The sequence below is a fragment of the Varanus komodoensis genome, unplaced genomic scaffold (assembly GCF_004798865.1).
Source record: "Varanus komodoensis strain SLA01 unplaced genomic scaffold, ASM479886v1 scaffold11, whole genome shotgun sequence".
NCBI classification, from domain to species: Eukaryota; Metazoa; Chordata; class Lepidosauria; order Squamata; family Varanidae; genus Varanus; species Varanus komodoensis.
In genome coordinates this window covers 23,632,736-23,657,038 of record NW_025335317.1, presented here as the reverse complement: position 1 = coordinate 23,657,038, position 24,303 = coordinate 23,632,736, and the positions used below count along the sequence as shown (strand labels likewise).

Here is a 24,303-nt window from a genome sequence, read left to right as displayed (position 1 = left end):
AAAATTATCTGTATAAATTAAGTAAATAAAAATATAGGAGGAGAAAGAGAAGGAAGAAGAAGAGATACCCTGTACTGCCCTCGACGGCCCACTGTGACGACTTTGCCAAGCATTTTAAGGAGAAAATCGCTCAGATTCGTCATGAGCTGGACTCCACTAGTGATTCAGAGTCTTCAGGGGAGGTGCCAATGTTGCCGCCTGGTCCAAAATTGATGGATGAGTTTCAGTTGTTGCGGCCTGATGATGTGGACAAGGTGCTTGGACAAGTACGTCCTACCACCTGCTTACTGGACCCTTGCCCATCTTGGCTACTTAAAAAAGTCAAGTACGGGATAGGGACCTGGATCCTGGAGGTTGTCAATGCCTGTCTGAGGGATGGCCAGGTACGTGCCCCTTTAAAGGAGGCAGTAGTCCAACCAGTCCTAAAAAGGCATTCCTGGATCCAGAGATGGCCACCAATTATAGACCGGTGGCCAACATCCCATTCCTGGGCAAGGTGTTAGAGCGGGTGGTGGCGGGACAACTCCAAACACTCTTGGAGGAAACTGATTATCTGGACCCATTTCAGTCTGGCTTCAAACCCGGGTATGGTACTGAATCTGCCTTGGTCGCCCTGTATGATGACTTGTGCAGGAAGAGAGACGGGGAGTGTGTCCCTTTTGGTCCTCCTGTACCTCTCAGCGGCTTTCGATACCATCAACCATGGTATCCTTCTGGAGAGGCTAGCGGGATTGGGGCTAGGCGGCACTGCTTTGCAGTGGTTCCACTCCTATCTTAATGGCCGTTTCCAGAAGGTGGTGCTGGGGAACTATGGCTCTGTGCCATGGCAGCTATGCCATGGAGTACCGCAGGGGTCCATTTTGTCCCCCTTGCTATTTAACATCTACATGAAACCGCTGGGAGAGGTCATCAGGAGGTGTGGGCTGTGGAATCATCAGTACGCTGATGATACCCAGCTCTACCTCTCGTTCTCTACCAATCCAGGTGAGGCAGTGGCTGTACTGAACCGGTGCCTGGCCGAGGTAATGGGCTGGATGAGGGCCAATAAAGTGAAGCTCAATCCAGATAAGACGGAGGTCCTGTTGATAGGCGGGTCGGGCTTCGGGGTGGGGGACCTCAACCTTGTCCTGAATGGGGTTGCACTCCCTCTCAAGGACAGGGTCCGCAGCTTGGGAGTACTCCTCGATCCAGAGCTATCTTTGGAAGCTCAAGTGACAGCAGTGGCGAGGAGCGCTTTCCTTCAGCTTCGGCTGATCCATCAGCTGCGTCCCTACCTGGAGAACGATTGCCTGGTGACAGTGACACACGCATTTGTTACTTCCCGATTAGACTTCTGTAACGCACTCTATGTGGGGCTGCCCTTGAAGATGGTCTGGATACTACAGATGGTGCAAAATAGAGCTGCCAGGTTGCTGACGGGGACTGGGCGTTACTCTCACATAACCCCAGTCCTCTGCCAGCTCCACTGGCTCTCCATTGAAGTCCGGGCCCAATTCAAGATGCTGGTTATTACCTATAAAGCCCTTAACGGCTTGGGACCTGGTTACCTAAAGGAGCGCTTACGTCCATACATGTCCTCCTGCCCCTTGAGATTGGCAGCAGAGGCCCTTCTCCAGGAGCCCTCCATGAAAGATATTAGGAGGCTGTGTACTCGGAGGAGGAATTTCTCTGCGGTGGCACCCAACTTATGGAACATGCTCCCCAGAGAGGTCTGCCTGGTGCCGTCGTTATTTGCTTTTCGGCACCAGGCCAAGACCTTTTTATTTAAACATTATTTTAATTGTTAATTTTATTTAATGAGTTTAACACATTTTTTTTGCCAGGATGTCTCCAATATTTTATGTAATTGTATTGATTATATTTATTTATGTTTGGAAGCTGCCCCGAGGCTTATGCGAATTGGGGTGGCATATAAGTTCTCCAAATAAATAAATAATAAATAAAAAAGGGAGTCCATGAAGTAAATGAAAATGAGTTCTCAAAGAACTTGAAGTCAATGTTCGATCGCATTGTTAAAATGAAGTGAGAGACTGCATTCCACACAGAAGAATTGGGATGCGGAGACTTGAAGTGCCCCAGTTCAATGTTATGAAGGAGCAAGGCTGGCTTTCTCAGGAAGCAGGCGCCACTGCAGCCAGGCAACTCGCTTTCATCATGGGCTCAAGCTAAATGCTCCAGTAAACACGTGCCTGAAAGTAGCAATCCTCTCCTTGTGGCAGCATTTTGTTAGGCACAGTGTGACAGTGATTCTAGCATGCACTCCCGCCACCTCCGGCCATAATCCGCAGCAAGGCACGATGTGGCGATGCCAGCCAGCCGTCCTGGACTATAGCGTGAACCGAAATGGGGATCTGGACACTGGTGACACACATGTGCTGTCGTCTCTCCTTTGAGCCTTGTTTGACGAGCTTCAGCACACGGGGCTTCCACTGGTTTCAGGCACTGTGCTGATCCTGGTGTACCTTGATTGCTTCTAGTCCAACTGGCAAGGTTAACTAGCATGATCAGACCAGCCCTTTCCAAATTAGTGCCCTCTGGATGTGTTTGTTTAGGACTCCCATCATAGAAGTTTCATCACAGAAACTGCAGTCCACACAGCAGAAGGCCACAAACCAGGGGAGAGCCGATCGATCCCAAGTAACATTGCTTGTCTTCACAACTTAAACACTATCAGTTTCTTGAGAAATTTAAAGCAAGAATAATAGGACAAGTTTCCCAAATCATTTAAAATGTATTCTGTTCCTCTTGGGTTTGGTTGGTTTGTTTTTCGGCGCCAGGCGAAGACCTTTTTATTTCAGCAGCATTTTAAATGTTAATAGTATTGAATTTTATTTGGCCAGGGTGGCTTATTTTATTCTACTGTATATATTTTAATTGTTATTGTTTTAATTTATTGTGTATTTTATTTGATGTTGTGAGCCGCCCCGAGGCTTCGGCAAGGGGCGGCACAGAAATGTTTTAATAAATAAATAAATAAAACCTCATTCTTGCAGAGACAAGTGAAATGTTTTTTAACTGAAATGTACTTAGTTAGACCAGACTTTGTCAAAGTATTATTAGTCTGAGAAAATGTGCCTAGTTTGAATTGGAACAATCTGAGTTGGCTGTTTCTAAGCAGATTCAATTTAGATACCTTTTTTTCACCTAACAAGTATTTGTCCTCACCTGCAGATTTTCCAGTGCTTACTTTTAGATAGATTTGAGCACTTAAGACAGAATGTAGATGTAGTGAAAAAATAAGGGATCAGGGGAGGGAGTTAAGTCAGCAGAACTGTGAAGAGGAACATTAGGAGGAAAACCCTGAGCCCAGAGTTTGTATCTAAGGACCCTAGGGGATCGGTGTTACTCTGCTAGAATGGGATGGGACATACTGAGTGGAACAGCGTATCAGTAAAAACTGAGCAGCTAATCCCAGCAGTAAACTAGCTCCAGGAAAAGGAGCGAGTTTACTTCAAGGGGTCTGCAGAGGGAAAGCGTTCCTACAAGTGGAATGGGTGGAGAGTTGATTAAGACAGAAGACTCAATTAGTTTGATTTCAGACTCAAAGAAGGTCATGTGGAGTATCTTTCCTAACAATACTTTGATACTGTATACCAACTGGGGCTCAAAGTATGTCATTGCAAAGAAGTAAAAATCCATAGCCCACCAGCATATCAGAGAATACTATTGACATTTAACAATACAGCAATTCCTTCACAAATTCTAAGTGCAAGGCAGCAACTCTCTCAAAAGGCTGTTTCCTACAGGTGCAGTTAGAAAATTTGGTATGAAATCACTACTTACAAGGATATCTTTCATATGTAGGACCAGCAATAAAAACCAGTAAGATGGGCTGTGCTACAGGGTGGCTAGCAATCTTGATTTCTGTTCAGTTAGGTAATACCTTTGGGAAAATGGGCCTTCCTGTAGAGGACCTTGTGGACACAAATAAGAAATCTTTATATATTCATTTCAACGGAGTAGGTTTACATTTATTTAAGTTTATATATGCATTTCAACTTAGAATCTGCAATGGAAATCGCTCTCTGGATAGAGAGGGCTACTATACTTTCAGCTCCATTAAAGGGGAAATTATGGGTGACATGTTAGTCTCAACAGAGAATCACAGAATAGATGGGTCACAAGGGGCCAGGAAGGCAAGCGCAGGATGCCAGTTACACTGTCCCGATCAAATAACTGTCCCATGGCTTCTTGGAGGAATCTAGTGTGGGAGAGCACACAGCCTCTCTTGGCAGCTGGTTCCATTGTTATTCTCCTCAGACAGTCAGGAAATTCTTCCTTGAGTCTAGTGAGTACCTGGTGTACTGTACTTTAAGTTCATTGTTCTGTGCCCAACAATCTGGGATGAATGTAAAGAGATCTTTTCTTTTTCTTTGTGGCAGACTTTGAGGTACCTGCAGAGTGCTATCATGTTACGTCGTTGTCTTCCTTTCCCACGGCTGAACAAGCCCAGTTCTTTCAGCCTCTCATCATAAGACTTATTTTCCAGGCCTTGTTTCATCTTTGTTGCCCTCTGAACCCTCTCCAGATTATCAGCATCCGTTTTAATCCTGGGTGACCAGAACTGAACACAGTATTCCAGGTGAGATCTGACTAATGCACAGTAGAAGGGAATGAGTGCTTCTCCATTTCTGGAGGTAATGCCTTTGTTTATGCATCCCAAAACAGTGTTTGCCTTTTTTGTGACTGCATCACACTGCTGGAGAGTTTTATGGTTGAAGAGAGACTAAGAGTGATCACCAGCCATTGAAAGTTGAGATTGAAAAACAAAAACAGCACTCTTCCCCAGCCTACTGGAGCTGTAAATTATGCCATTGAAGACACAAATTATTTTACATGGTATGCGTGTCAGCAGGACAAAATGCTAGCAATCTTTCCAAATGCAGCCCTCATGGCTATGGAGTAAGCTTCTCCTCAGAGTGTCCCAATAACTTCCTATTTGATTATTTTTACCCTTCTCATATATTCAACCTTTCCCTCAGTTCAATTTAAAATTATGTGTAGGAATGGTTTGATGAAGAATGCAGATGAGCAAATCAGAAGTCTGTCCATTCAGATCTATAAGAAGTAATAAACTCCAGAAACAGTAAGAATTTGGTTTAGTGGCAAAAAACTTAGAAGCAATTAAGAAGCGGCGGCAGCAGCAGGATTTTACTATCAGCTCTTTTTGAGGCTGGGTTCAGTAGTTGCTTAGAAGAAATGAAAATAAATTCTGGAATATGCAGGCATGTGACATGCAGGAAGTTCAGTTCTCATCAGAAGCTCAGATATCCTCAGGCATCTGGGAAGTTTATTTCAGTGGTATTTTTGGAGAATCTTCAGACTGGAATGGCCTCTGGCAGTGTTGTCTGACTGTTGCTTTAATTCTGCTGGGGTACCTTTAATCTGTGCATTGCTACTAACTTTTATCTGGGTTTTAATTTTTATTTTTACCATAGTTTTAAAATTTGATATTATGGTTTTCTATCTAATGACTTTAATTGTGGCAAACTGCCCAGATAGCTTCAGCTATTGGGTGGCACAGAAAGTCAGAATATAGGTCAATAAAAATACTCCAATATGGCACCCAGTAATGGACACAATATTAGATTTAATTAGGCAGCTTGTTCATCGTAAGGCACCAGAAGAAGGCATGTGGCTCCTGGAACTATTCCAGTTGGTTCTGTTTTGGTAAGCCCTCATCCTTGCCACATGATTTACGTATATAAATGAAACAGATATATATCCCAAAGGGGGCCTAGTATTGTGTACATATATGAAGAGAAAGATATTAATTAAAACAGTATCCAATTCCTTTACTTGTGAAGGTAGAAAGAAAATTATGTAGGGACTGTTCTACCCATACTCTTTAAGCACAGACTATTTGCAGATGGCTTTTGCTGTGTCAAACTCTTTGGGCTTGCATAGGGTGTTGCAACACTGCCGAAGCTGAAGGGGAAGCTTTTTTCTTTTTTACAAGGGACAATACAAGTTTCCTGGAATTTGTCCCTGCTGAACACTTTAAGATGCTGAGAATGCCTTTTAAGAATGTTGTTTGGGTGCCCCGATATCCAAGAGATTTCCAGCTTTCAGCTTCATTCTCTCCTACTTCTTTAGAAATTAAACCCCGGGGGAGGGGAAGCTCCCTTTAGTGCACATACACGCAACTGTAGAGATATGAACATAAATGCCCGCGCTTTATGCTCCGTTCAATAACTGACTATAATCTGGGTTGTCTGGGTGTATCTGACATGCAAGTGTTATTAGCACGTATAACCAGATCCACTGTGATCTTAAATAAGCTGAAGTTTCTTGCTAATACAAGCGGTTATGGGCGGTATAATAGAAAGCAGGTGGGAGCGCCTTCAACCATGTGTGGGTCAGGCAGTGCCTGTTGGTGAATTATGTGAGCACACACACACACGCACAGAATTCCTGTTTTCTGCTGTGATATATTGACTAGGATTGTGCATAAGGACACCTTATGGTTTAATTAATTTCTGTGCAGACACAAAACAATGGGTTAATTAGGAATTATTAAGAATGAACAGACCACTAAGAGAAGTTGTTATTGGGTTATGAACTGTAGGTTGTTTAAACACTTAGTGGCTTTGCACAGTATAATAAGCCATGGTGGTTTCTTGTGCAGGATGAATTGCTGTGTCGTCCAAATCCTGTTGTATGTCAGTGTGGTATGTTTGGTTTTTAGAAACCAGAATAAGAAATAACTGCCTGTTGTATGATTTCCATGCTTCATCATAGTTTCTCTGATCATCCAAACCTGGCAATGTAGCTTCCATGGTGCTACCGCAGAGTCCCCTGGAAAAAGGAGGAGCTCTGCAGGAACTACTCCAGCCATCCAACATGGGACTGAATTTCAGGTGTGGTGGCTTACAGGATGTGTGCTAACAGTGAGATGACGGAGAGAGGAGGATAGAAACCATGCTAGCGTAGAAACCATTTAATTGTCTGCAAAACATATCCAAGCAAAACAATGTGCACAATGGAAACCACGAAGGACTGCTTGTCATTACATGTGAACCCAGCCACTAGGTCACTGTCACATATACTGTAAAAGCAGAGTTTTAGGTTGTTCATGGGTTGTTATGCCAGGCTACAGAGGGAGCAAGCAAGAGTGGTTAAAAAAAAAACACAGCCAGCCTCTTTACACATCAATACTGCAATGCTGCAAAGATAGCTGGGATAGAGAGGGAGTCAGCAAAGAAGAGAAAGAAACAACCCAGGTCCTGAGAAAACAAGCCAGGGTTTGTTCAGTCATCTGCCAGTCAAGACCTGGTTGGGGGTTAATATTACATGTAAGCCCGGCTATTAAGAGCTTACGAACGAAGCAGCTCTATGCCACACTTCAGAAGTGGATTGAGACTCCCACCCTTGTTGCCTTAGCTTAGGCTGGGAGCCATCTCTCAGGGGCAGAGCACAAGCTCAGAGTGTCCTGGATATAAGCCCCAGCATCTCAAGAGCAGGCTGGAAACATTCCTGCCAGAAACCCAGAGAGCTGTGCCAGCCACTATCAGCGATACAAGACCGTACAGACCAAGCATCTGACTCAGTCCAAGGCAGCCTCCTGTTCTTGCTGGCTTGCTGGGGGGGTGGGGGGGCATCAGAAGACCAGGAACTGGACTAGACTAAGATTATTATGTAAAGGCACCTATTCTGCAGATTGTCTTCTAGGGCTCAGCTCTTCTTTCTGCAATCACAGAGAAGGCACTATCCCAGCAAAGAATTCCCAGTCCAAAGGGTTAGCATCTATATGCAGGTCTAGTTCTCAAGTTTCATGAGGTTGCCTGGTGAGGATTTTGTGAGGATCTGAATGAGGCATGAGTTGTCACTTCCAAGGCAGTTTTTAGTTCTGACATTTTAGTATTTTGTTGCTATTTTTATTCTTTATGTATAAGCTTTTTTTCTTTTTCATTTTTGAGAGGGAATATATAGACTGCACAGGCCCCCTCTTGTTCTGATTTTCAAATATAAAAAATATGGAAAATACATTCTCAGAATCCTCATATGAGACTCTTAAAGACAAGGAAGATTCATTTCTAACTACAGTATAGTTATGCTTCTGTTCAAGGTTATGAGCATTCAATAGACACAATAATTTAGGTAACAGAGGAGTTTTATGCTCCATGAGGACAGAGATGCTTTCATTCAGCTAGAGCTATATAATCAATATTTTTGGAAAGATGATCCTTTCTGTATATAATGCTCTGTGTATACAGGTCTGCGCCTTAACCCACTTCACCAGTCTTAACACAATAGTAGCACAGGGAAAATGAAAAAAGGGTCTGGAAATTCATTTAGGAAACCCCTGCCACTTCCCTCTTAGTGGCAACTGAAAACAGTCACACTTCAAGACCACAGGAGCCCTTGGTGCTCACTTGTTAAGTATCAGCATCTCCAAGCGACAACATAACCAATGGTCAGAGCTGTGGGAGTTTGGAGTCTTACATTATCTGAAGGCTCTTAGGTGTCCTCCCATCTAAACTGTACAGACCAATCCTCTTCCTCTTTTCACATCTATTTGCATAATTAGAAATCGTTATGTCAAGGCAAGCCATTTATCAGAGTCCCATGGATAAACGAGTTGCTTCTCGTGAACATTGGTCAGATGCCACAAACCTAAGAAAATATATAAGAATGTTAGTCCTATGAAGCTAAGTGGGCCTAATTTCTGTTAAACTTAACCAGGTGCTGCTGCAGACTAAGTCCAGTATTCAGGAAGTCAAGTAACTGCTCACTCTGCTATAATTCAGTGTGAGGAAGGATGCCCAAAGATAATTCAGGCAAAAGCATATTCCAAGCGCAAGCACCCCTTCCTAACAAAAGTGAGAAATGAGGCTCATTACAGATGCTGCAGTATACAAAAAAGAAACAAATGAAAGTGAGCAGCAGAAAATATTTCTCTGAACATCTTGCTACCTTTCCATAATAAGGTAATATAAATGCAAATAGCCTTCTCATCTCAAGTTTGTGATATATTTATGATTCATAATTTTCATTATACTGGAAGAATTACAGAAGAGGCCATTTCTGTTCACTAATGTGGCACCTCCTTTCCTGGCGGACAGTCCCAGACATACTTGTCTAAAGCCAATTTGGCCCCTGGGCCAAAAAAGTTCCCTACTCCTGCTATACAAAATATTTCAGAGCTTGAACAGTGAAGGTATGCATCAGGTATATCTACTGACAGTATTGAAACATAGCAGGCCTATGCCACAAAGGATTTATTGACAATACACCCATCAGGTCATAATTAAATATTCCTCACAATACAGTCTTTCATAGCATACATCCCAGTGAAAGTTATTACTCCAATCATTGTAGAATGCAATTGCACAATCATTATTGCAATTGCACATACCTTTCCAAGCGCAAAGAAAAATGGCAGGGAAGCAACCTGCCAATCTCGGATTAACTGCTTTTAAAACATCAAGTGAAGCGTTGAAAGCTGGATTGCTTTTGTTCACATGTACAAACTGACTGCTTTGAGAAAAGTCAGCATGCCATGAAAGGGATGTGTTCTTCAGGTTTTTTCCCAGTAAATCAATAATATAGCGCTTGACAACAAAGTTTCTATGTTCAGAATTTTTATATCTAGAACTCCGCATTCAAATCACAAGATTGGATTGGGACTCTGTGCAAAGCACAAGACTGAATGGTTGTAACAACAATGTTAAGTTGCTCGGTGGGTCTCAATTCTGCCCGTGTGTCAAATCATCAAAGTTGTCAAGAGTGATTGTGAGAAGCACCTGATCAGCAAGCAGACATGAAGGCACTGGAGCAAAATCAAGTGTATGGTTTCACTATTTCCAAAAATTTCTAGAGTAGCTGACATCAGAGTCCGTTGAAGGAAACACAGTAAAAGAGTGTAGGAGCACCTCAAAGATTAACTGATTATGACATAGTTTTTATGGACTGTACAAAAGCTTTAAGGTGCCACAAAACTTGATGATCAAAATTGCCACTTTAATTCAGCTATAGCTATTGTTTGTATGTTTGTTTTTACACAAAATAGATACCCTACTTCTAAACTAAATCGTCATCACTCCAATGAAGGTTCCTAAGGATCAAACAACTGATGCCAAATATAGGCCAGTTAATATGCAACTGTAAATCATACTAGGAAATGCAGACATTCTAGCACCGGGAGCTTATTTTAAGTCAAAAAGAACACAAGAACTCAAGAAAAGCTATGCTGGATCAGACCCAAGGTCCATCGAATCTAGCACTTCATACGCAGGATGGCAAACGAGATGCCCACAGGATCCCTCAAGCAGGATGAGCCAAGGCCTCCTGGCCTTCTACCCAAGTTCCCCAGCAACTGCTGTGTGCAGGCAGCCCACCTCTGGTAAAGGACATAACACATAGCCAGCAAAGCTAGTAGCCACCAAGAGCCTCCTCCCTCATGAATTCACCCATGGCAGTGAGTTCCACAGTTTAACTGCACACTGTGTGAAGAAGCACTTCCTTTTATCTGTCCCAAGCCTCCCCACAATCAGTTTTATGGGATGAGCCCAGGTTCTAGTGTTACGGGAAATCTCTCCCTCTCCACTTTCTCCACACCATGCATTATTTTAAGCCCCTCCACCATGTCTCCCCTTACCTGGCTTTTTCTAAGCCAAACAGTTCCACTTGTCAAAGCCACTCCTCAGAGGGGACCTTCGCCAGCCCACAGATCATTTTTGATGCCCCATATGACCCATATAACTCTGGTCATATCCACTGTTACGCAGGGCATCCTAGGTCTAATTCTAGTCTGCCCTAAGCAAGATATTGAGTAGAACTGTCTTCTGAAGCAGTTCACTGAAAACTCGTATAACCACGAAACTGCACTAGATGCCTGATCCTTTCATACTTGCTACATGGAGTTATCTTAACTGCATGACATACAAAATTTATGGAACATTAAACTGTTGAATGATGTTACAGCAGGATTAGTAGCCAAGGGACCAAGGACCAAGCTCAAGGACAGAAGCATTTGACCCACATTTTAAAATTAGAAAAACCAAAGTCTGATCATAAATTAAGTATTCCCCGTATTCAATTCATGTATTTTAATTATTTTATTTAAAATTGTTGTTGTTGTTGTTGTTAGTTGCAGAGTTGTGTCTGACCCATCACAACCCCATGGACAACATTCCTCCGGGCCTTCCTGTCTTCCACCATTCCCCAGAGTCCACCTAAGCTCACACCGACTGCTTCAATGACTCCATCTAGCCACCTCATTCTCTGTCGTCCCCTTCTTGCCATCCCCTTCTTTAAAAAATATTTATACCCTGCCCTATACACAAAAGCGTCTCAGGGCTGCTTACAAAAATCAAAAACAGATAATTTAACAATTTAACAATAATTAAATATGCACATAAAACCAGTAACAATTCACAAATGAAATGGAAAAAAAATCTAAAGAATAAATATAAAATCAAAACCAAAAAGCAACTGTGTAGTTAAAACCTGATTAAAATTCCTAAAAATTAAAATGATGGGCAAATAAAAAGGTTTTCACCTGGCCCCAAAAAGAATATAAAGTCTTTATACTTATTTATATGAATACATATCACTAAATCTAAGCAGCTGCTCAAAACAATTTTAGCAAGCAACTGGACTGGAGATTAAAAATACCATTGCAAAACTGCTCTTATCTGCTATACTTCCTATTTGTTTCTTTAGGAAAATATGGTGACTCCCTTACAGTGAGTAGTGCAATTAAAAAATGGAGCCACCTACAGATGTTTCAGCGCACCCTCCAGGTATGCAAAGTATGATTTCCCAGGTATTAAATGATAGTATATAATTGAAACAAGGCCCACTGTTAGGTTTGAGTTTGTCTGCTCCCTGCACCAGACGACTGGAGCTGAACTGTTACTTTAATTCCTATAATGTTTTCACATACTGCCGCAAGCCATATGAATTTCCTAACACCCAATGTCAGCCTCTCTTACTGGTTCTCATTAACCACCTATTATACTCCATTGTATTGAAATGGGATAAGGTCAAAGTGCCTACCTGTAACAGTTATTCTTTGAGTGGACATCTGTGCATTCGCAGATATGGGCTCTTCACCTGCATGGAGCTTTTTGCGAAGATTCTACAGCTAATCATTAGTTTGGGCAGGAGCCCCGTCCCTTCCTGTTCCCTGCATCCATGGGAAGGGCTCCTACCCATTCCCTCAGTTCCTTTGAGACTGCCTATAGGTCCCAGGACAAGGGAAAGAACGTCCCACCCACTCCAGCCCGTGCCCTCCGGACCAGGTCAGGGGCTGAATACTCTGACGGTCACTCAGCAACAGTTATAGGTAAGCAAGCTTTCTTCTTTGTGGTCTCTGTGCATCACACATACGGGCCACTAGCAAGCTTACCCTGAAGAGGACGGTGGGATTGTGTTGTCACCAGAGGGTCTTGGAGAGGACTGCCCTTTCCTGGATGTTTAGCCTGTAGGGTTTGATGAACACTGAGGGTGTGGACCATGTAGCTGCTCTGCAAAGGTCCTGCACAAGAATTCCTACAAGGAGGACTGTGGACGTCACCATCGCTCATGTGGAGAGGGTTCGTAGAGGGGCCAAGAGTTGTAGGCTGGGGAGATGGTGTTTCTGACCCAGCTGCTAGTCTCTGAGTGGATCTAGGAGAGCTTTAGTCCCTTTTTGAAAGAGCACATATAGAAATTGGAAGATGTGCTCACTTGTGTTCAGTGGGTCAAGAGCCTCCTGATGCATAAAGGCAGTGAATGCCTGGCATTGGACTAAGTAAGACTTCCTTGTTGGTGGTTTCAGGGCAGCTTTGAGGATGGTTCTGATATCCTGTGGCAGAGTATCGATTGTGGGGTTTATAGTATAACATGCCATGCCATGCGGCTTAAAGGGTTGGTGCTGTGGTGGAGGGTTTTGCCCAGGTCTTGTGGTACCAGCCTGGACTGTGAGGAAGATGGAGGGATGTCCCTTGGCACAGCTAGAGAAGTAGAGCAAAGCAGGGACGGAGCCTGCTGCTCAGTCGCCACCCATGCATGTCAAGGCTCATGCGGTTGAAAGTGTCTGCCCACATGCGGTATCTCTTGGATTCTTGATTCCCTTTCTTCTCAGGACACCACAGTGTGCTCCCCATCCTGAGAGAGATGTGCCTGTGGCGACGACGATCAGTGGGTCTGCGAATGAGAAGCTGGTGCCCACTGGTTAATGCTGAGGGCGGTGGTCCACCCATGGCAGCTGTTCCTGGTGGGTGGGAGGACATCAAGGCGTGTCTTGTGTAGTTTGTCCAATGTGCAGAATGCACGGATTGCACTTTGTAAGGATTGCCTTTGGAGGCTTGTGAAGGGGACGACTGCCACTTTCACAAATATGAACCTGAGCAGCCTTTGAACTCTGTGGAGTGCGGCATTTGGAAAAAGCCAGGGATCTGACGGCTGGATGCCCACTATGGATCAGGAGCTTTCTGTTGGGTGAAGGCAGCAAAAGCATTCCATTTGGCAGTATAGGAACATCTGGTATTTGGCTGCAGGGCTGCATCCAGGATCACCTGCATCTTGGGCTGGAGAGGAACCACCTGATCGACTGGCTGATCCTCCGTGCTGTGAGATGGATGGTACTGATGTCAGGGTGCAGGATCATTCCCTCAGTCCCGACAGATGGTAGCTAGTCTCAACAGTAGCCATATGAAATTGTGCACAGGTGGAGGAGGTGCGCAAACCACACACGTCAGGGCCACCAGGATACACAGAAGTTCCTTCCCTCTGGATTTTGCCAGCACACTGGCGGTAAGTGGAAACAGTGGGAACAGGTAAATCAAGGCCCCTACCCAAGGCGGGAGGGACACATCCCTCAACATGTCAATGGCAGTGATTCACAGAGAACTATGCCTTTCACTGCTCTGTGCCCACCTCAACATGACAAAGTTACATTCACAGAGCGCTCAGCCTGTTCTGCGCTAGGATCTGTTTTCTGCTTAATTGTTCAGGGGCATTTACAGGGATTTGTCAATTGCTTTTATATTCATTCTGTACGTTCACAAAGCAGAGGGACTGAGCAGTACTTCAGTGGAGATACCCCTTCCAGGTAGCTAGTTGTCCTGTGAAAGTCCTGGTGACCATGGAAATCGGAGTCCTCTCAACTCTCTCCTGCTCATGCCCCTGCGTGTTCAAGAATGTGATCACACTGGAGCAATGTCCTGTTTAATATTGTCACTAATGTGTTAGTGAGGTTTCACTTGCCTGGAGTGTTCTCTCAGCCATTTACACAGACCATCCTTCCCTAGCCTGGTGCCCTCCAGCTATTTTGGACTACATTTCCCATCATCCCACCACTGGTCAAGAACCGTTGTTGATAAGAATTGCATTCAAACACAACTGGTGCTTCAACATGTAATCAGCTTGTGGGAGGCTGGCAAAGCCTCTGTGGTGACTTGGAACAGCATCTGAGGCATTAGACTGTTTGACAGAAGGAAGTGTTGGACCAAACCAATGCATGGTGGGAGTGGGGGTGCTGGCAGATGGCCAAATAGTTAAGGAAACATCTGTCAAAGTAACGTGGTCAACTCTGGATAGACCACCAGGGGGTACAAAACAACGCAGGCTGCCTTTTGCAAATGGACACACATGCAGAGGCACATTTTGGGAAGGCAGAAGCAGTGTTAACAAAATAAAATTACTAAAGAGCGAGAGTGAGAGCGAGGGAGAATTAGCTAAGCAGACACGTGCTTCTTGAGAAGAAACAAGGAAAAACAACCACCACCCAGCAGTTTTAAGCATAGTTTTTAAAATGACCCTTACATGTTAAATATAATCAGGACCACACCAGAGTGCTAAGCACACCATCTATTTGTGTGATTTTGCCAAACATGAAGAAAGTGGTGATCATAATATGCAGTCACAATGGAAAGGGCACTGTGGAAAATGGTAGAGTGGTTATTCGGCTGGTGTCCCTCTGCCGATTTGATGCCTTTTTTGGCTGTTCCCCTCTCTGCATGTCCCCTACTAGAGGACTGGATGGCTCTTGAGAGGCGACATGGGCACCTTTAAATTTCTTATTAAAAAATCACCCCACCCCCTCTATTCTGCTGGTGAATGTCTTCTGTCAGCAAAGGGCCACTCGTTGGATGTAACTCCAGTGCATTTACTACTACTACTACTGGTCAGTATAAACCCTGACAATAATTCCTAGATACTATCCAGTTGCAGGCAGCAGCTTGTTATTTCCAAATATAGGAACACTGTGTATCCAAAAGAACCACATACACCTTAAAGAATTTGGGTTATAATATGTATGGAAAGGAAAAGGAAGCATATGGCATTGCAAAACAAAACAAATGCAACACCTACACACAAAACTTTTCTTTTACTGATGCTCACCAGTTTCAACATAATACTGTCAAAAGCAATGCAAGAAATACTTCAGGTTGCAGCATTCCTGTCCCACCCATCTTCTCCCCAAAAAGTTTATATACAGAGCAGAAATAAAAGATTAGCATAATACCACTGAATGACAAAAAGGCTCCCAGTAATAACAAAACAAATCAGGACATTCTAGGTATACATTTTTCACATCTTTCAATACGACTTCATCTGTATAACTCTGTTCTAAAGGAGAAACAGGATTCTGTGGTGGTGAACCAGGCCTTAGAACATGGGTTGCTAAACAGATGTATAGGAAAAAATGGGAAGGGAAGAAGAACACAAAACCTCAAGCAGAGAAGCTGTGGCTGGGAGAAAACTAACAAACCTTTCTCCTCCAGCTGAGCTCCTTCCCACATTCCAAACCCAGCTAAGGGAGCAACTGAGAAAGAATTCACCACCTTCTCCTACCTGCTGTCCTTCCTCTTGAAATTGCTACTTACATGTATCCCAACCATGTAGCTCAAACTGCATCCTAGGTCATGCATCTAAAAGTTTTTAAAATGTGTACATTTGGCTTGCATGATTTACAACTTTACATAATATTATGTATGTTTGAACACCTTGTCCTGCCTCAACCTTTTCCCTACATCATTATTCAGCAAACACTATAATATGATATACACATTTTACTAGAATGTGTAACCTGCACTCATAAACTGAGTGCAAACACTCCAACTATAGTGTCAGCAAAGGCTTGCAAAAGGAAAAGTTGGCTTCTGAGCAGGCAACTTTAGCACCGAACTCATCAAACTTTGAATTACCCGGTATAAAGGTGGCTTCGTCATAATATATGCCATACTTTATTTGTTCTGAAACACACATGAGCATTTTGTTGGTAAGAGATGATGTTTTTTAATGATAAGCATTACTGAGGTCAAGGGTGTAGAACCTCAGGACCATGGCCAAATCCAACCTCCAGAGGATCCAAAGCGGCCTTCATGATTTCCCCAGGCTGCCCCACTCCTACCCTTTTATACTCTCAACTGTTTGGTGATGTCCCTGCATTTGCATGTTTCCTTTCCCCATTCAAAAAGAAAGAAATGGCTCTCTCAGAGCTCAATTACTGGTAATCAGAGCTTTATGCTAAAATATACTGGCATTTTTAGTATTTTGATTCTTTCCTTTTGCCTTTATCCACAACCAACACTGGAATGTGCCCCTGAAAATTCCCCTAAACCTTACCTTCAAAATAACATTTTTCAAATGCCATAAAGCATCAAAAGTTCTAACTTAACACCCTTTAACCTTGAAGCTAGTTTTCTTAAGTTATTTAAATATTTTCATTCTAGGCTACATATCATACAACCATGATGTCATCTTTGGATATTTCTTCCAACTATTTTTATATGGCAGTTTTCAGTACAAAAACAGAAACTTTCAACCTTTTTAGCAATATTGTATCCAAGATAGTTCCCCAACTAAAACTAAGTCAGTTTCAAGGAATGGTTCATAGGAGTAAAAAAGAGTGATTTAAAAAAAAAAATCCAAAAGAGAAAAGAAGTAATGCTACTGTTTTTGAAGTTATTTTGAATACCAGCTTGTTGTTTAAATGCACCAATATTCTTACCAAATGTACAAAATATTTCAAGTCTTTTCACACCATACTCAAAAATGGATTTTAAGAGGGAAAGCGGCATTCAGCAGAATATGAAATCACCACACATCCCCTTTAGAATGTGCAGTAACCACTACTCTCCCGAGCAGTTGAATACTTTGTTCTGCTGAACCCTGTACTCAGTCCAGTGATGCCTCATCTTCACCATTAGTATTATAAAAAACTATCGAAATAGTGAAATTCCCGACTTGGCTTCTCCTCCAATGAACAACTCACCACTACTTATTTCACACAGAAGGCAACCATGTCATTACTCTGAAAAAACTACCAAAGCTTTAAAAAAAAAAAGACTGCATCAAGAAAGGAGGCCAAGTGCCAGCACTGCTGCAATTGCTGCATGAATTCTGTGCTAGACCTCCAGTGTGCTGAAAAGAGAAGAACTGTTTATTATTCCCCAAAGTTTTATCAGAGTCTGAGAGTCCCTTGGAATCTGTGAATTTTGTTCCTATCAGGCTGTTTTTAAAATTGAGTAGGCCAGCAAATTGTCGTTCAGATCCAACTTTGGGGCCATTCCTATTACGCTGCTGGTATAACTATGGAGTAAACTGCTTTTCTAAGAGCACATGTGTACTCCTCAGTAATTCTTGGTCCTAAAAAAAGCTTCTTTTCCAGCAACAAAGCAAATCTAGAATGTTTCCTGAATGCTTTGAGATGCTCTGAAACTTGACTGTGATTGATTTTTGAGTTACAAAAACAAGCTTAAGAGATGTTTAAAATATAACACGTTGGAACCATCAGCAGCAAAACTCCAAAAAGGTACATTTATCAAACAGTTGTACACATAAGTGTCCATGGTGGTCTCTTTACTGTATGCCCTCTTTACAATCAATTCACCCGTGTGGCATTTGTTGGCAAGGTGCACACTTCGCTGAAGTGGCAACTCTGAAGATAGTTTTTATAGTGGTTTTTCAGGCTTGTATACAAAGAAACTGTCTCCCCAGAGTGTGGAAATTGCAGCAGCTTCTCGTTGAGCAGTATCTGTATCTTGTATTCCTCTTCAGGAGATCTGGCTTGATCACAGTGATAAAGCACAAACAACAAGTTTGAGGCATAAGGGACAATGCGACCACTACGAAACTTCCGATGCTGGTGCCTGTGGTAGTTGTGTGCTTTAAGAGGCTCCTCATCTTTGAAGTAGCCCATCAGAGCAAGGAGTGGCTGAAGAGTCTCTGCATGTCCAAACTGGAGGATCACAGGTGAAGAAACAGGCTTTGAACTAGTAAGTTGTAAAGCCAAGAGAGAACAGGTTAGTCAAGTGAACCTAGGCAGTAAGATATAACTACTATACAGTTACTATGATGTAGTCAAGTCTGATATTGCAATACAGTTGTTTCTCTTCTGGTGCTCTGAAGACTAGGATTTGCATTTAACTGGTCAGAGAGGCTGGTCAACTGATCAGTTAAATATCTAAGAAATGCAGCTGGAAAAAAAGAGAAGACACTGGAGTCCAATTTCTCTTAGAAAAATCAGAGAGAGATACCTTTCCAACCAGCACATACCATGAACTGTAACAGTCCCAACTCCTAGGCACATGTCACCTGTGTTACCACAATGTCTACTGAATATTTTGGTTTCACACAAGTACCTCATTCTTGATCCTGGCCTGAATTTAAAGGCAGCAGGAGACTTACCAAGGGAGGGATTAGCAGTTTGCCCAGGAACAGAAAGAGCAGGGCAGAGGGTGAATGACTTCTAATTCCTCTTTAGCTGAACAGCAAAGTGACCTTATTTCTACCATTACTATCAAATGACTCCACAGTGAAATTTAAAGGACAGACTGGCACTTCTGACCTCATTCATCCTGTTGAGCAAACACATAGGAATGACTTCTCCTTGGATTCTTTTTCTCCTTTATGTGCCCTTTTGGTTGTGTACAACACGGCGAAAATTAAGCTGTTCTTTTTCTGTCCCTTTGGCGAAAACTCTGATTTATGTGCTACCCGATTACTTTAACCTTCTATTTTCTGGCTTTCCTCTTTCAAACCTTGGTCCTCTCACTTCTACCAAATGATTTATGCAAAATTAATTCTTGTCTCCTATTGCTACAAGTGATATCCATCTTCTGTTCCCTTCACTGCTTTCCCAATTCTTTTCACATCCAGCTGAAACGCCTTGCCCTTGTTGCAGACTCTTCTACGGCCTTGCTCCACCTTATCTTCTGGTTCGTGTTACTCATTATACTCCTGTCCACAACCTGCGCCTCTAACCCTACCATTCTCAGCACAACCTCACTCACTCTTGCTGGCCAGGTATTAAGCTGCCTCCCTTAAATGCCATCTCTTTTTTTAAATCACTGCTCAGAGCTCACTATTCTGTGTAGTTTCTTTCCAGATACTGGTCTTTTGTTGACTCCCACCAAGAAACTGCTATCAAAGCAGCGCAAGCTTTATAGCAAAGCACTGTCAATATAGGGAAACTGCAGTGAGGGCAGCTTACTAAACATCACTCTTACAATTAGCAGGAAAAGCTGCAATCTGTATGAATCCTTTTTAGGTTTATTTAGACAGTCGTATTAGTGGAAGGAGCAAATAGGTTCATGTCCTCCCACACAACTAGTACACAATAAAGGGGATTCTTGGATACATTTTTTTAAACAGAAAAGCAGGGTATAAATCCAATGAATAAATAAATCATGGAAAAACAGATGGAGGTATATTTTACAAAATATCACACTGTAGAGTATTGTGATTTTTTTAAAATGAGGTAGAACAGATAAAGCCCTGTACTGGGATTTAAAATCTCATGTCTTCATCACAATTTAATGTAAACTTATTAAATACTCAATATTTTTAGCAGTTACGGCCAAACATACAAAGGCCAGATAGGAAGGCTACGGCTAAGTTATTGTCTTCACAAGGAAAGGTAAGCCAGTATTCTAATGAACCCTGTGTAGGCATTAGCACATGCAGCCAATTGCTCTCCCACTAGTTTGAATGGCTAAAGAAACCAGAAATGGCATGTTTACCATGTTCTCCAAAGACAAGATCCTTGTTACTCCTGAAGAAGTTGCATTGTAAAATCAAGGACAAACCCTGATTTACACATTCTGGATCACAAGCCTAGGAAAAAAATTGCTAGTGGGAGGAACCAAGAGAGAAAGAATAGGCTGTGCCCCCAGATTATTGTTTTATGATTCCGTGAGAAAATAGTCACAGTTTAAAATTAACTGAAGAAACCTCTTGCTCCTTCAGGTTAAACTGTAACATAAAAGAGGCAATAAACCAATCTCGTTTGACCAATCTCATTGGTGCATAAAGCTTTAAAGTATCTTTGCAGCAAGTCAGTGATTTTTAAGAACTGCATTTTGAGATAGCACATGCTGTGCAGAACTTATGAAATCCTTGGTTCCTTAAAAGGAATTTCTCACAGTTGAAAATGTTACATTAGGAATTAATAGGCCTAGAAGGCATGTGGACATCCAACACCTGATTTTCCACAAGGAAATGAAACCTAAGTTTATACCAGTACTCTCCTTCCTACAGAAGTCATAAGGATGAGAAACTGAAATCAGGGAGCACAAATAAGTGGTAAATTCTTCCAATAATGAGGTCCCGTATTGGAGCCAATGGTTTTTAACTTGTTTGAAAATGACCCAGAATTAGGAGTGAGCAGTTAAGTGACTACCTTTACAGATGGCATCACATTATTTAGGGTGGTTAAAATAAAAGGGGATTGCAAAGTAAGAGCAAAATGGCAATTGCATTTTATACAAGCAAGTATAAAATTATGCATGTTGACAAGATAGATATTTCACATATATGCTGAAGGGATTTGAACTAGCATTGATTGGACAGCAACAAAAAATGCTGGTCCATTATTTGGCTGGTGTAACAAAAGGAGAGTTCCATGTTCCTAGAAGGGAATTACAAAAATAAAACCACCAGTATCATATTTCTCTTATACAACTATATGATGCAGTCACACCAATGGAGTATTTTATTGGAGTTTTAATGAGCTTTGACTACTGGGTGGTACAGAATAGTAACAGTAACAGTACTACTGCTATTAGTACTACTAAATATAGTTCTGTTCAACAAACCTAAAAAAGAATATCGCATAGGTTGAAAAATTGCAGAAAGGGTCAGTTAAATGATCAAGGAAGTACACCTGGGACTGTTTAGTTTAGAAAAAAGGAAAGGGCAGTTATCACAGATGTGTACAAAACTAGGCATGGTGCAAAGATAGTGGATAAGGAGATATTTTTCTTCATCTCTGTAATACTAGAATTTGGAGTCATCCCATGAAGCTGACCAGAAGGAGATTCAAAACAGATAAAAGCTCTTCTTAGGAAAAATCTGACCAATTTAGCACAATAAATAAATTAGGGAGCAGGGTTACTAAGAAAATGAACACTAAGGAATGTTGGCTTTGGTCAAGATGTACATATGTGTTGTGTTTCTTCAGTCATTTCATCCTTCCCTGCAGTTAGTTCTGTGTTAGCAATGTTAACATACTTGTCATAAACAGGTATCCAGCAGCATTTAGAAATTGCTACATTATGACCAGTCGTTTCCAAGACAGTAACAGACTGGTAGCTCCTAGATAAAATGTATCGCACAGAAAAGCTCCAGTTCTTGCACAAATAATCAGGAACCTATCCAAGTTATTCCAGAAGTTGAGAAATTTCCAGCAACACCTCAAATCTGAAAGCACAATTGCTTTCTATTTTGTAAACTGTCAGCATAAACAAATCTACGTGCTTGCACTTATTTAGGCAAAAGGTGATACTTGGCGATCTGTACAATGCTGACATAAAAGCTACGCCATAAAGGTATAAGCTAAGGGATACAGATAAAGGTGGAACTTGACTGGTTTGGAAAGAAAGAGTTTCTTTTGAGCATGAACTTAGGAACACCTAGAGACAAATCTAAATATTTATCAGTTATCTAACAGGAGTACACTTACCCAATGCAAACTGGATGATTAAACAATGCTCATTTAAAACTAAATAGGGTATTTGTATATTGTTTCTTCTTAGGACTGGACTTGACATGACTTTGCTCTGCACCCTATGTTTTCTCTGGCTTCTTCCAACGTAAGTATGTGTCAGGTTGCAACTTAACTATAGCTTTCAACTGCAGAGGAGCATACCTTCCTGTTTTTGAAATCCTGAGGCAATAATAGCAGGCGCGGCAAAATTCACACCTATACCTCAACATCAGATTCTTACACTAGCCTCAAGCTGCCCTATTTATCACCCATTACCCTGATCAAAAATCGTAATAATCGCTTATGAAGAAGGAAAAACACAAGCTGTGTTCCAACATCTTCAGCTGACAGTTCAGCAAAGGAAGTCATTGGGTTTACAAGTACTAAATGTTGTGATAACAAGGATGGCATTATCCTTAGGAAGAGTTTAAAAGACAAAACCTGAGATAAACTGTAGTACAATATCTATAGCTCATTAGAAAGACCAAGGAGTACCTGATAAACATGGCTTTGCCTTGGTAACCACAATATGGGTGCAACAGTTCAGTTTAAGGGGCTTTGAAATATTCATTGCGTGTGCTCAGGAACAGTTGTGGCAATTCTTCTGCCACTGAACTGAGAAACTGTCACTGAGAATAAGGGAACTTGTTCAGCCTCAACTTGGCAATTAAATTGTCACTACAGGTGGATAGGTGATTCTATTTTAGAGATTTGACCATGCTATAACCCTTCATAAACTCTTCATTTCATATGTTACATAAACATCATTAAAGACTGCACAAAAACAGTCAAGGCAATGTTAATACCTGGACACAACAAGATTAATATCCATGTAAACATGCTTTTCTCATATGCACTAGTAAGAACAGTCTTATATAAAATGGCATTCTTTCCCACTCATTGAAAAGAATTCCACCCCACCTACACACTGAACCAGTGGTTTAAACACTCCCTGTGTTACATAATAAGGTCAACCACAACACTGAATTATACAATTATGTTTCTAAATGCCAAGTTGCAAGCATGGTTGCCATTTTGCATAATAAGCCTGTCCACACTAGTCCAATTGGATGCTGCCATGGACAGAAAAATAGCTTCTAGTCCAGTGCCCTGTGCCCTAGTGGCAGTTCATGCGAGCGTAAAAGTTCAAGGCACACCTCAGGAATTCTTGTTCTCAGCAAACCTTGAAATAAAAGTGCTGTTGTTGTTGTTGCCATTAGTTGCGAAGTAGTGTCCAACCCATCACAACCCCATGGACAACATTCCTCCAGGCCTTCCTGTCCTCCACCATCCCCCGGAGTCCACTCAAGCTCACGCCGACTGTTTCAGTGACTCCATCCAGCCACCTCATCCTCTGCCGCCCCCTTCTTCTTTGCCATCTATTGTTCCCAGCATTAGGCTCTTATCCAGGGTGTCCTTCCTTCTCATTAGGTGGCCAAAGTATTTGAGTTTCTTCTTCACTATCTGCCCTTCTAAAGATCAGTCAGGGTTGATCTCCTCTAGGACTGACCGGTTTGATTGTCTTGCGGTCCAAGGAACTCGCAGGAGTCTCCTCCAGCACCACAATTCGAAGGCCTCAATCCTTTTGCGCTCAGCCTTCCTTATGGTCCAGCTTTCACAGCCATACATTGCAACTGGGAAAACCATAGCCTTGACTATATGCACTTTTGTTGGCAGGGCGATGTCTCTGCTTTTTAGTATGCTGTCTAGATTTGCCATAGCTTTCCTCCCAAGGAGCAAGCGTCTTTTAATTTCTTGGCTGCAGTCACCATCTTGGAGCCCAGGCAAATAAAATCTGTCACTACCTCCATTTCTTCCCCATCTATTTGCCAGGAAGTGAGAGGAGCGGATGCCATGATCTTAGTTTTCTTAATGTTGAGTTTCAAGCCAACTTTCACCCGCATCAAGAGGCTCTTTAGTTCCTGTTCACTTTCTGCCAGAGAGTGGTATCATCTGCATATCTGAGGTTGTTGATATTTCTCCCTGCAATCTTAATTCCAACTGGTGATTCATCTAGCCCCGCCTTTCTCATGATGTGCTCTGCCTGTAAGTTAAATTGGCAGAGCGACAGTATACAGCCTTGTGAAACAATCAGTGGTTCTGTGTCCAGTTCTCACTGTTGCTTCTTGACCCACATATAGGTTTCTCAAGAGACAAATAAGATGGTCTGGTACTCCCATCTCTTTAAGAACTTGCCACAATTTGTTGTGAGCCACACAATCAAAGGCTTTAGCATAGTCAATGAAGCAGAAGTAGATGTTTTTCTGGAACTCCCTAGCTTTCTCCATGATCCAGCGTATGTTGGCAATTTGATCTCTAGCTCCTCTCCCTCTTCGAAATCCTGCCTGTACTTCTGGTAGTTCTCGGTCCACATACTGCTT

The 24,303-nt window shown here is 42.2% G+C and overlaps 1 protein-coding gene across 1 annotated transcript in view; it reads right to left on the bottom strand.

The window, feature by feature from the left end:
• Positions 1-15,222: 15,222 nt before the first annotated feature.
• MINPP1 (multiple inositol-polyphosphate phosphatase 1) overlaps positions 15,223-24,303 on the bottom strand; it is a 24,280-nt gene continuing 15,199 nt past the window's right edge. Inside the window, exon 5 of the mRNA XM_044420591.1 lies at positions 15,223-18,209. Within this exon, the coding sequence (XP_044276526.1) occupies positions 17,819-18,209 (391 nt within the window). The 3' untranslated portion in view covers positions 15,223-17,818. The remainder of the gene's footprint in view (positions 18,210-24,303) is intronic.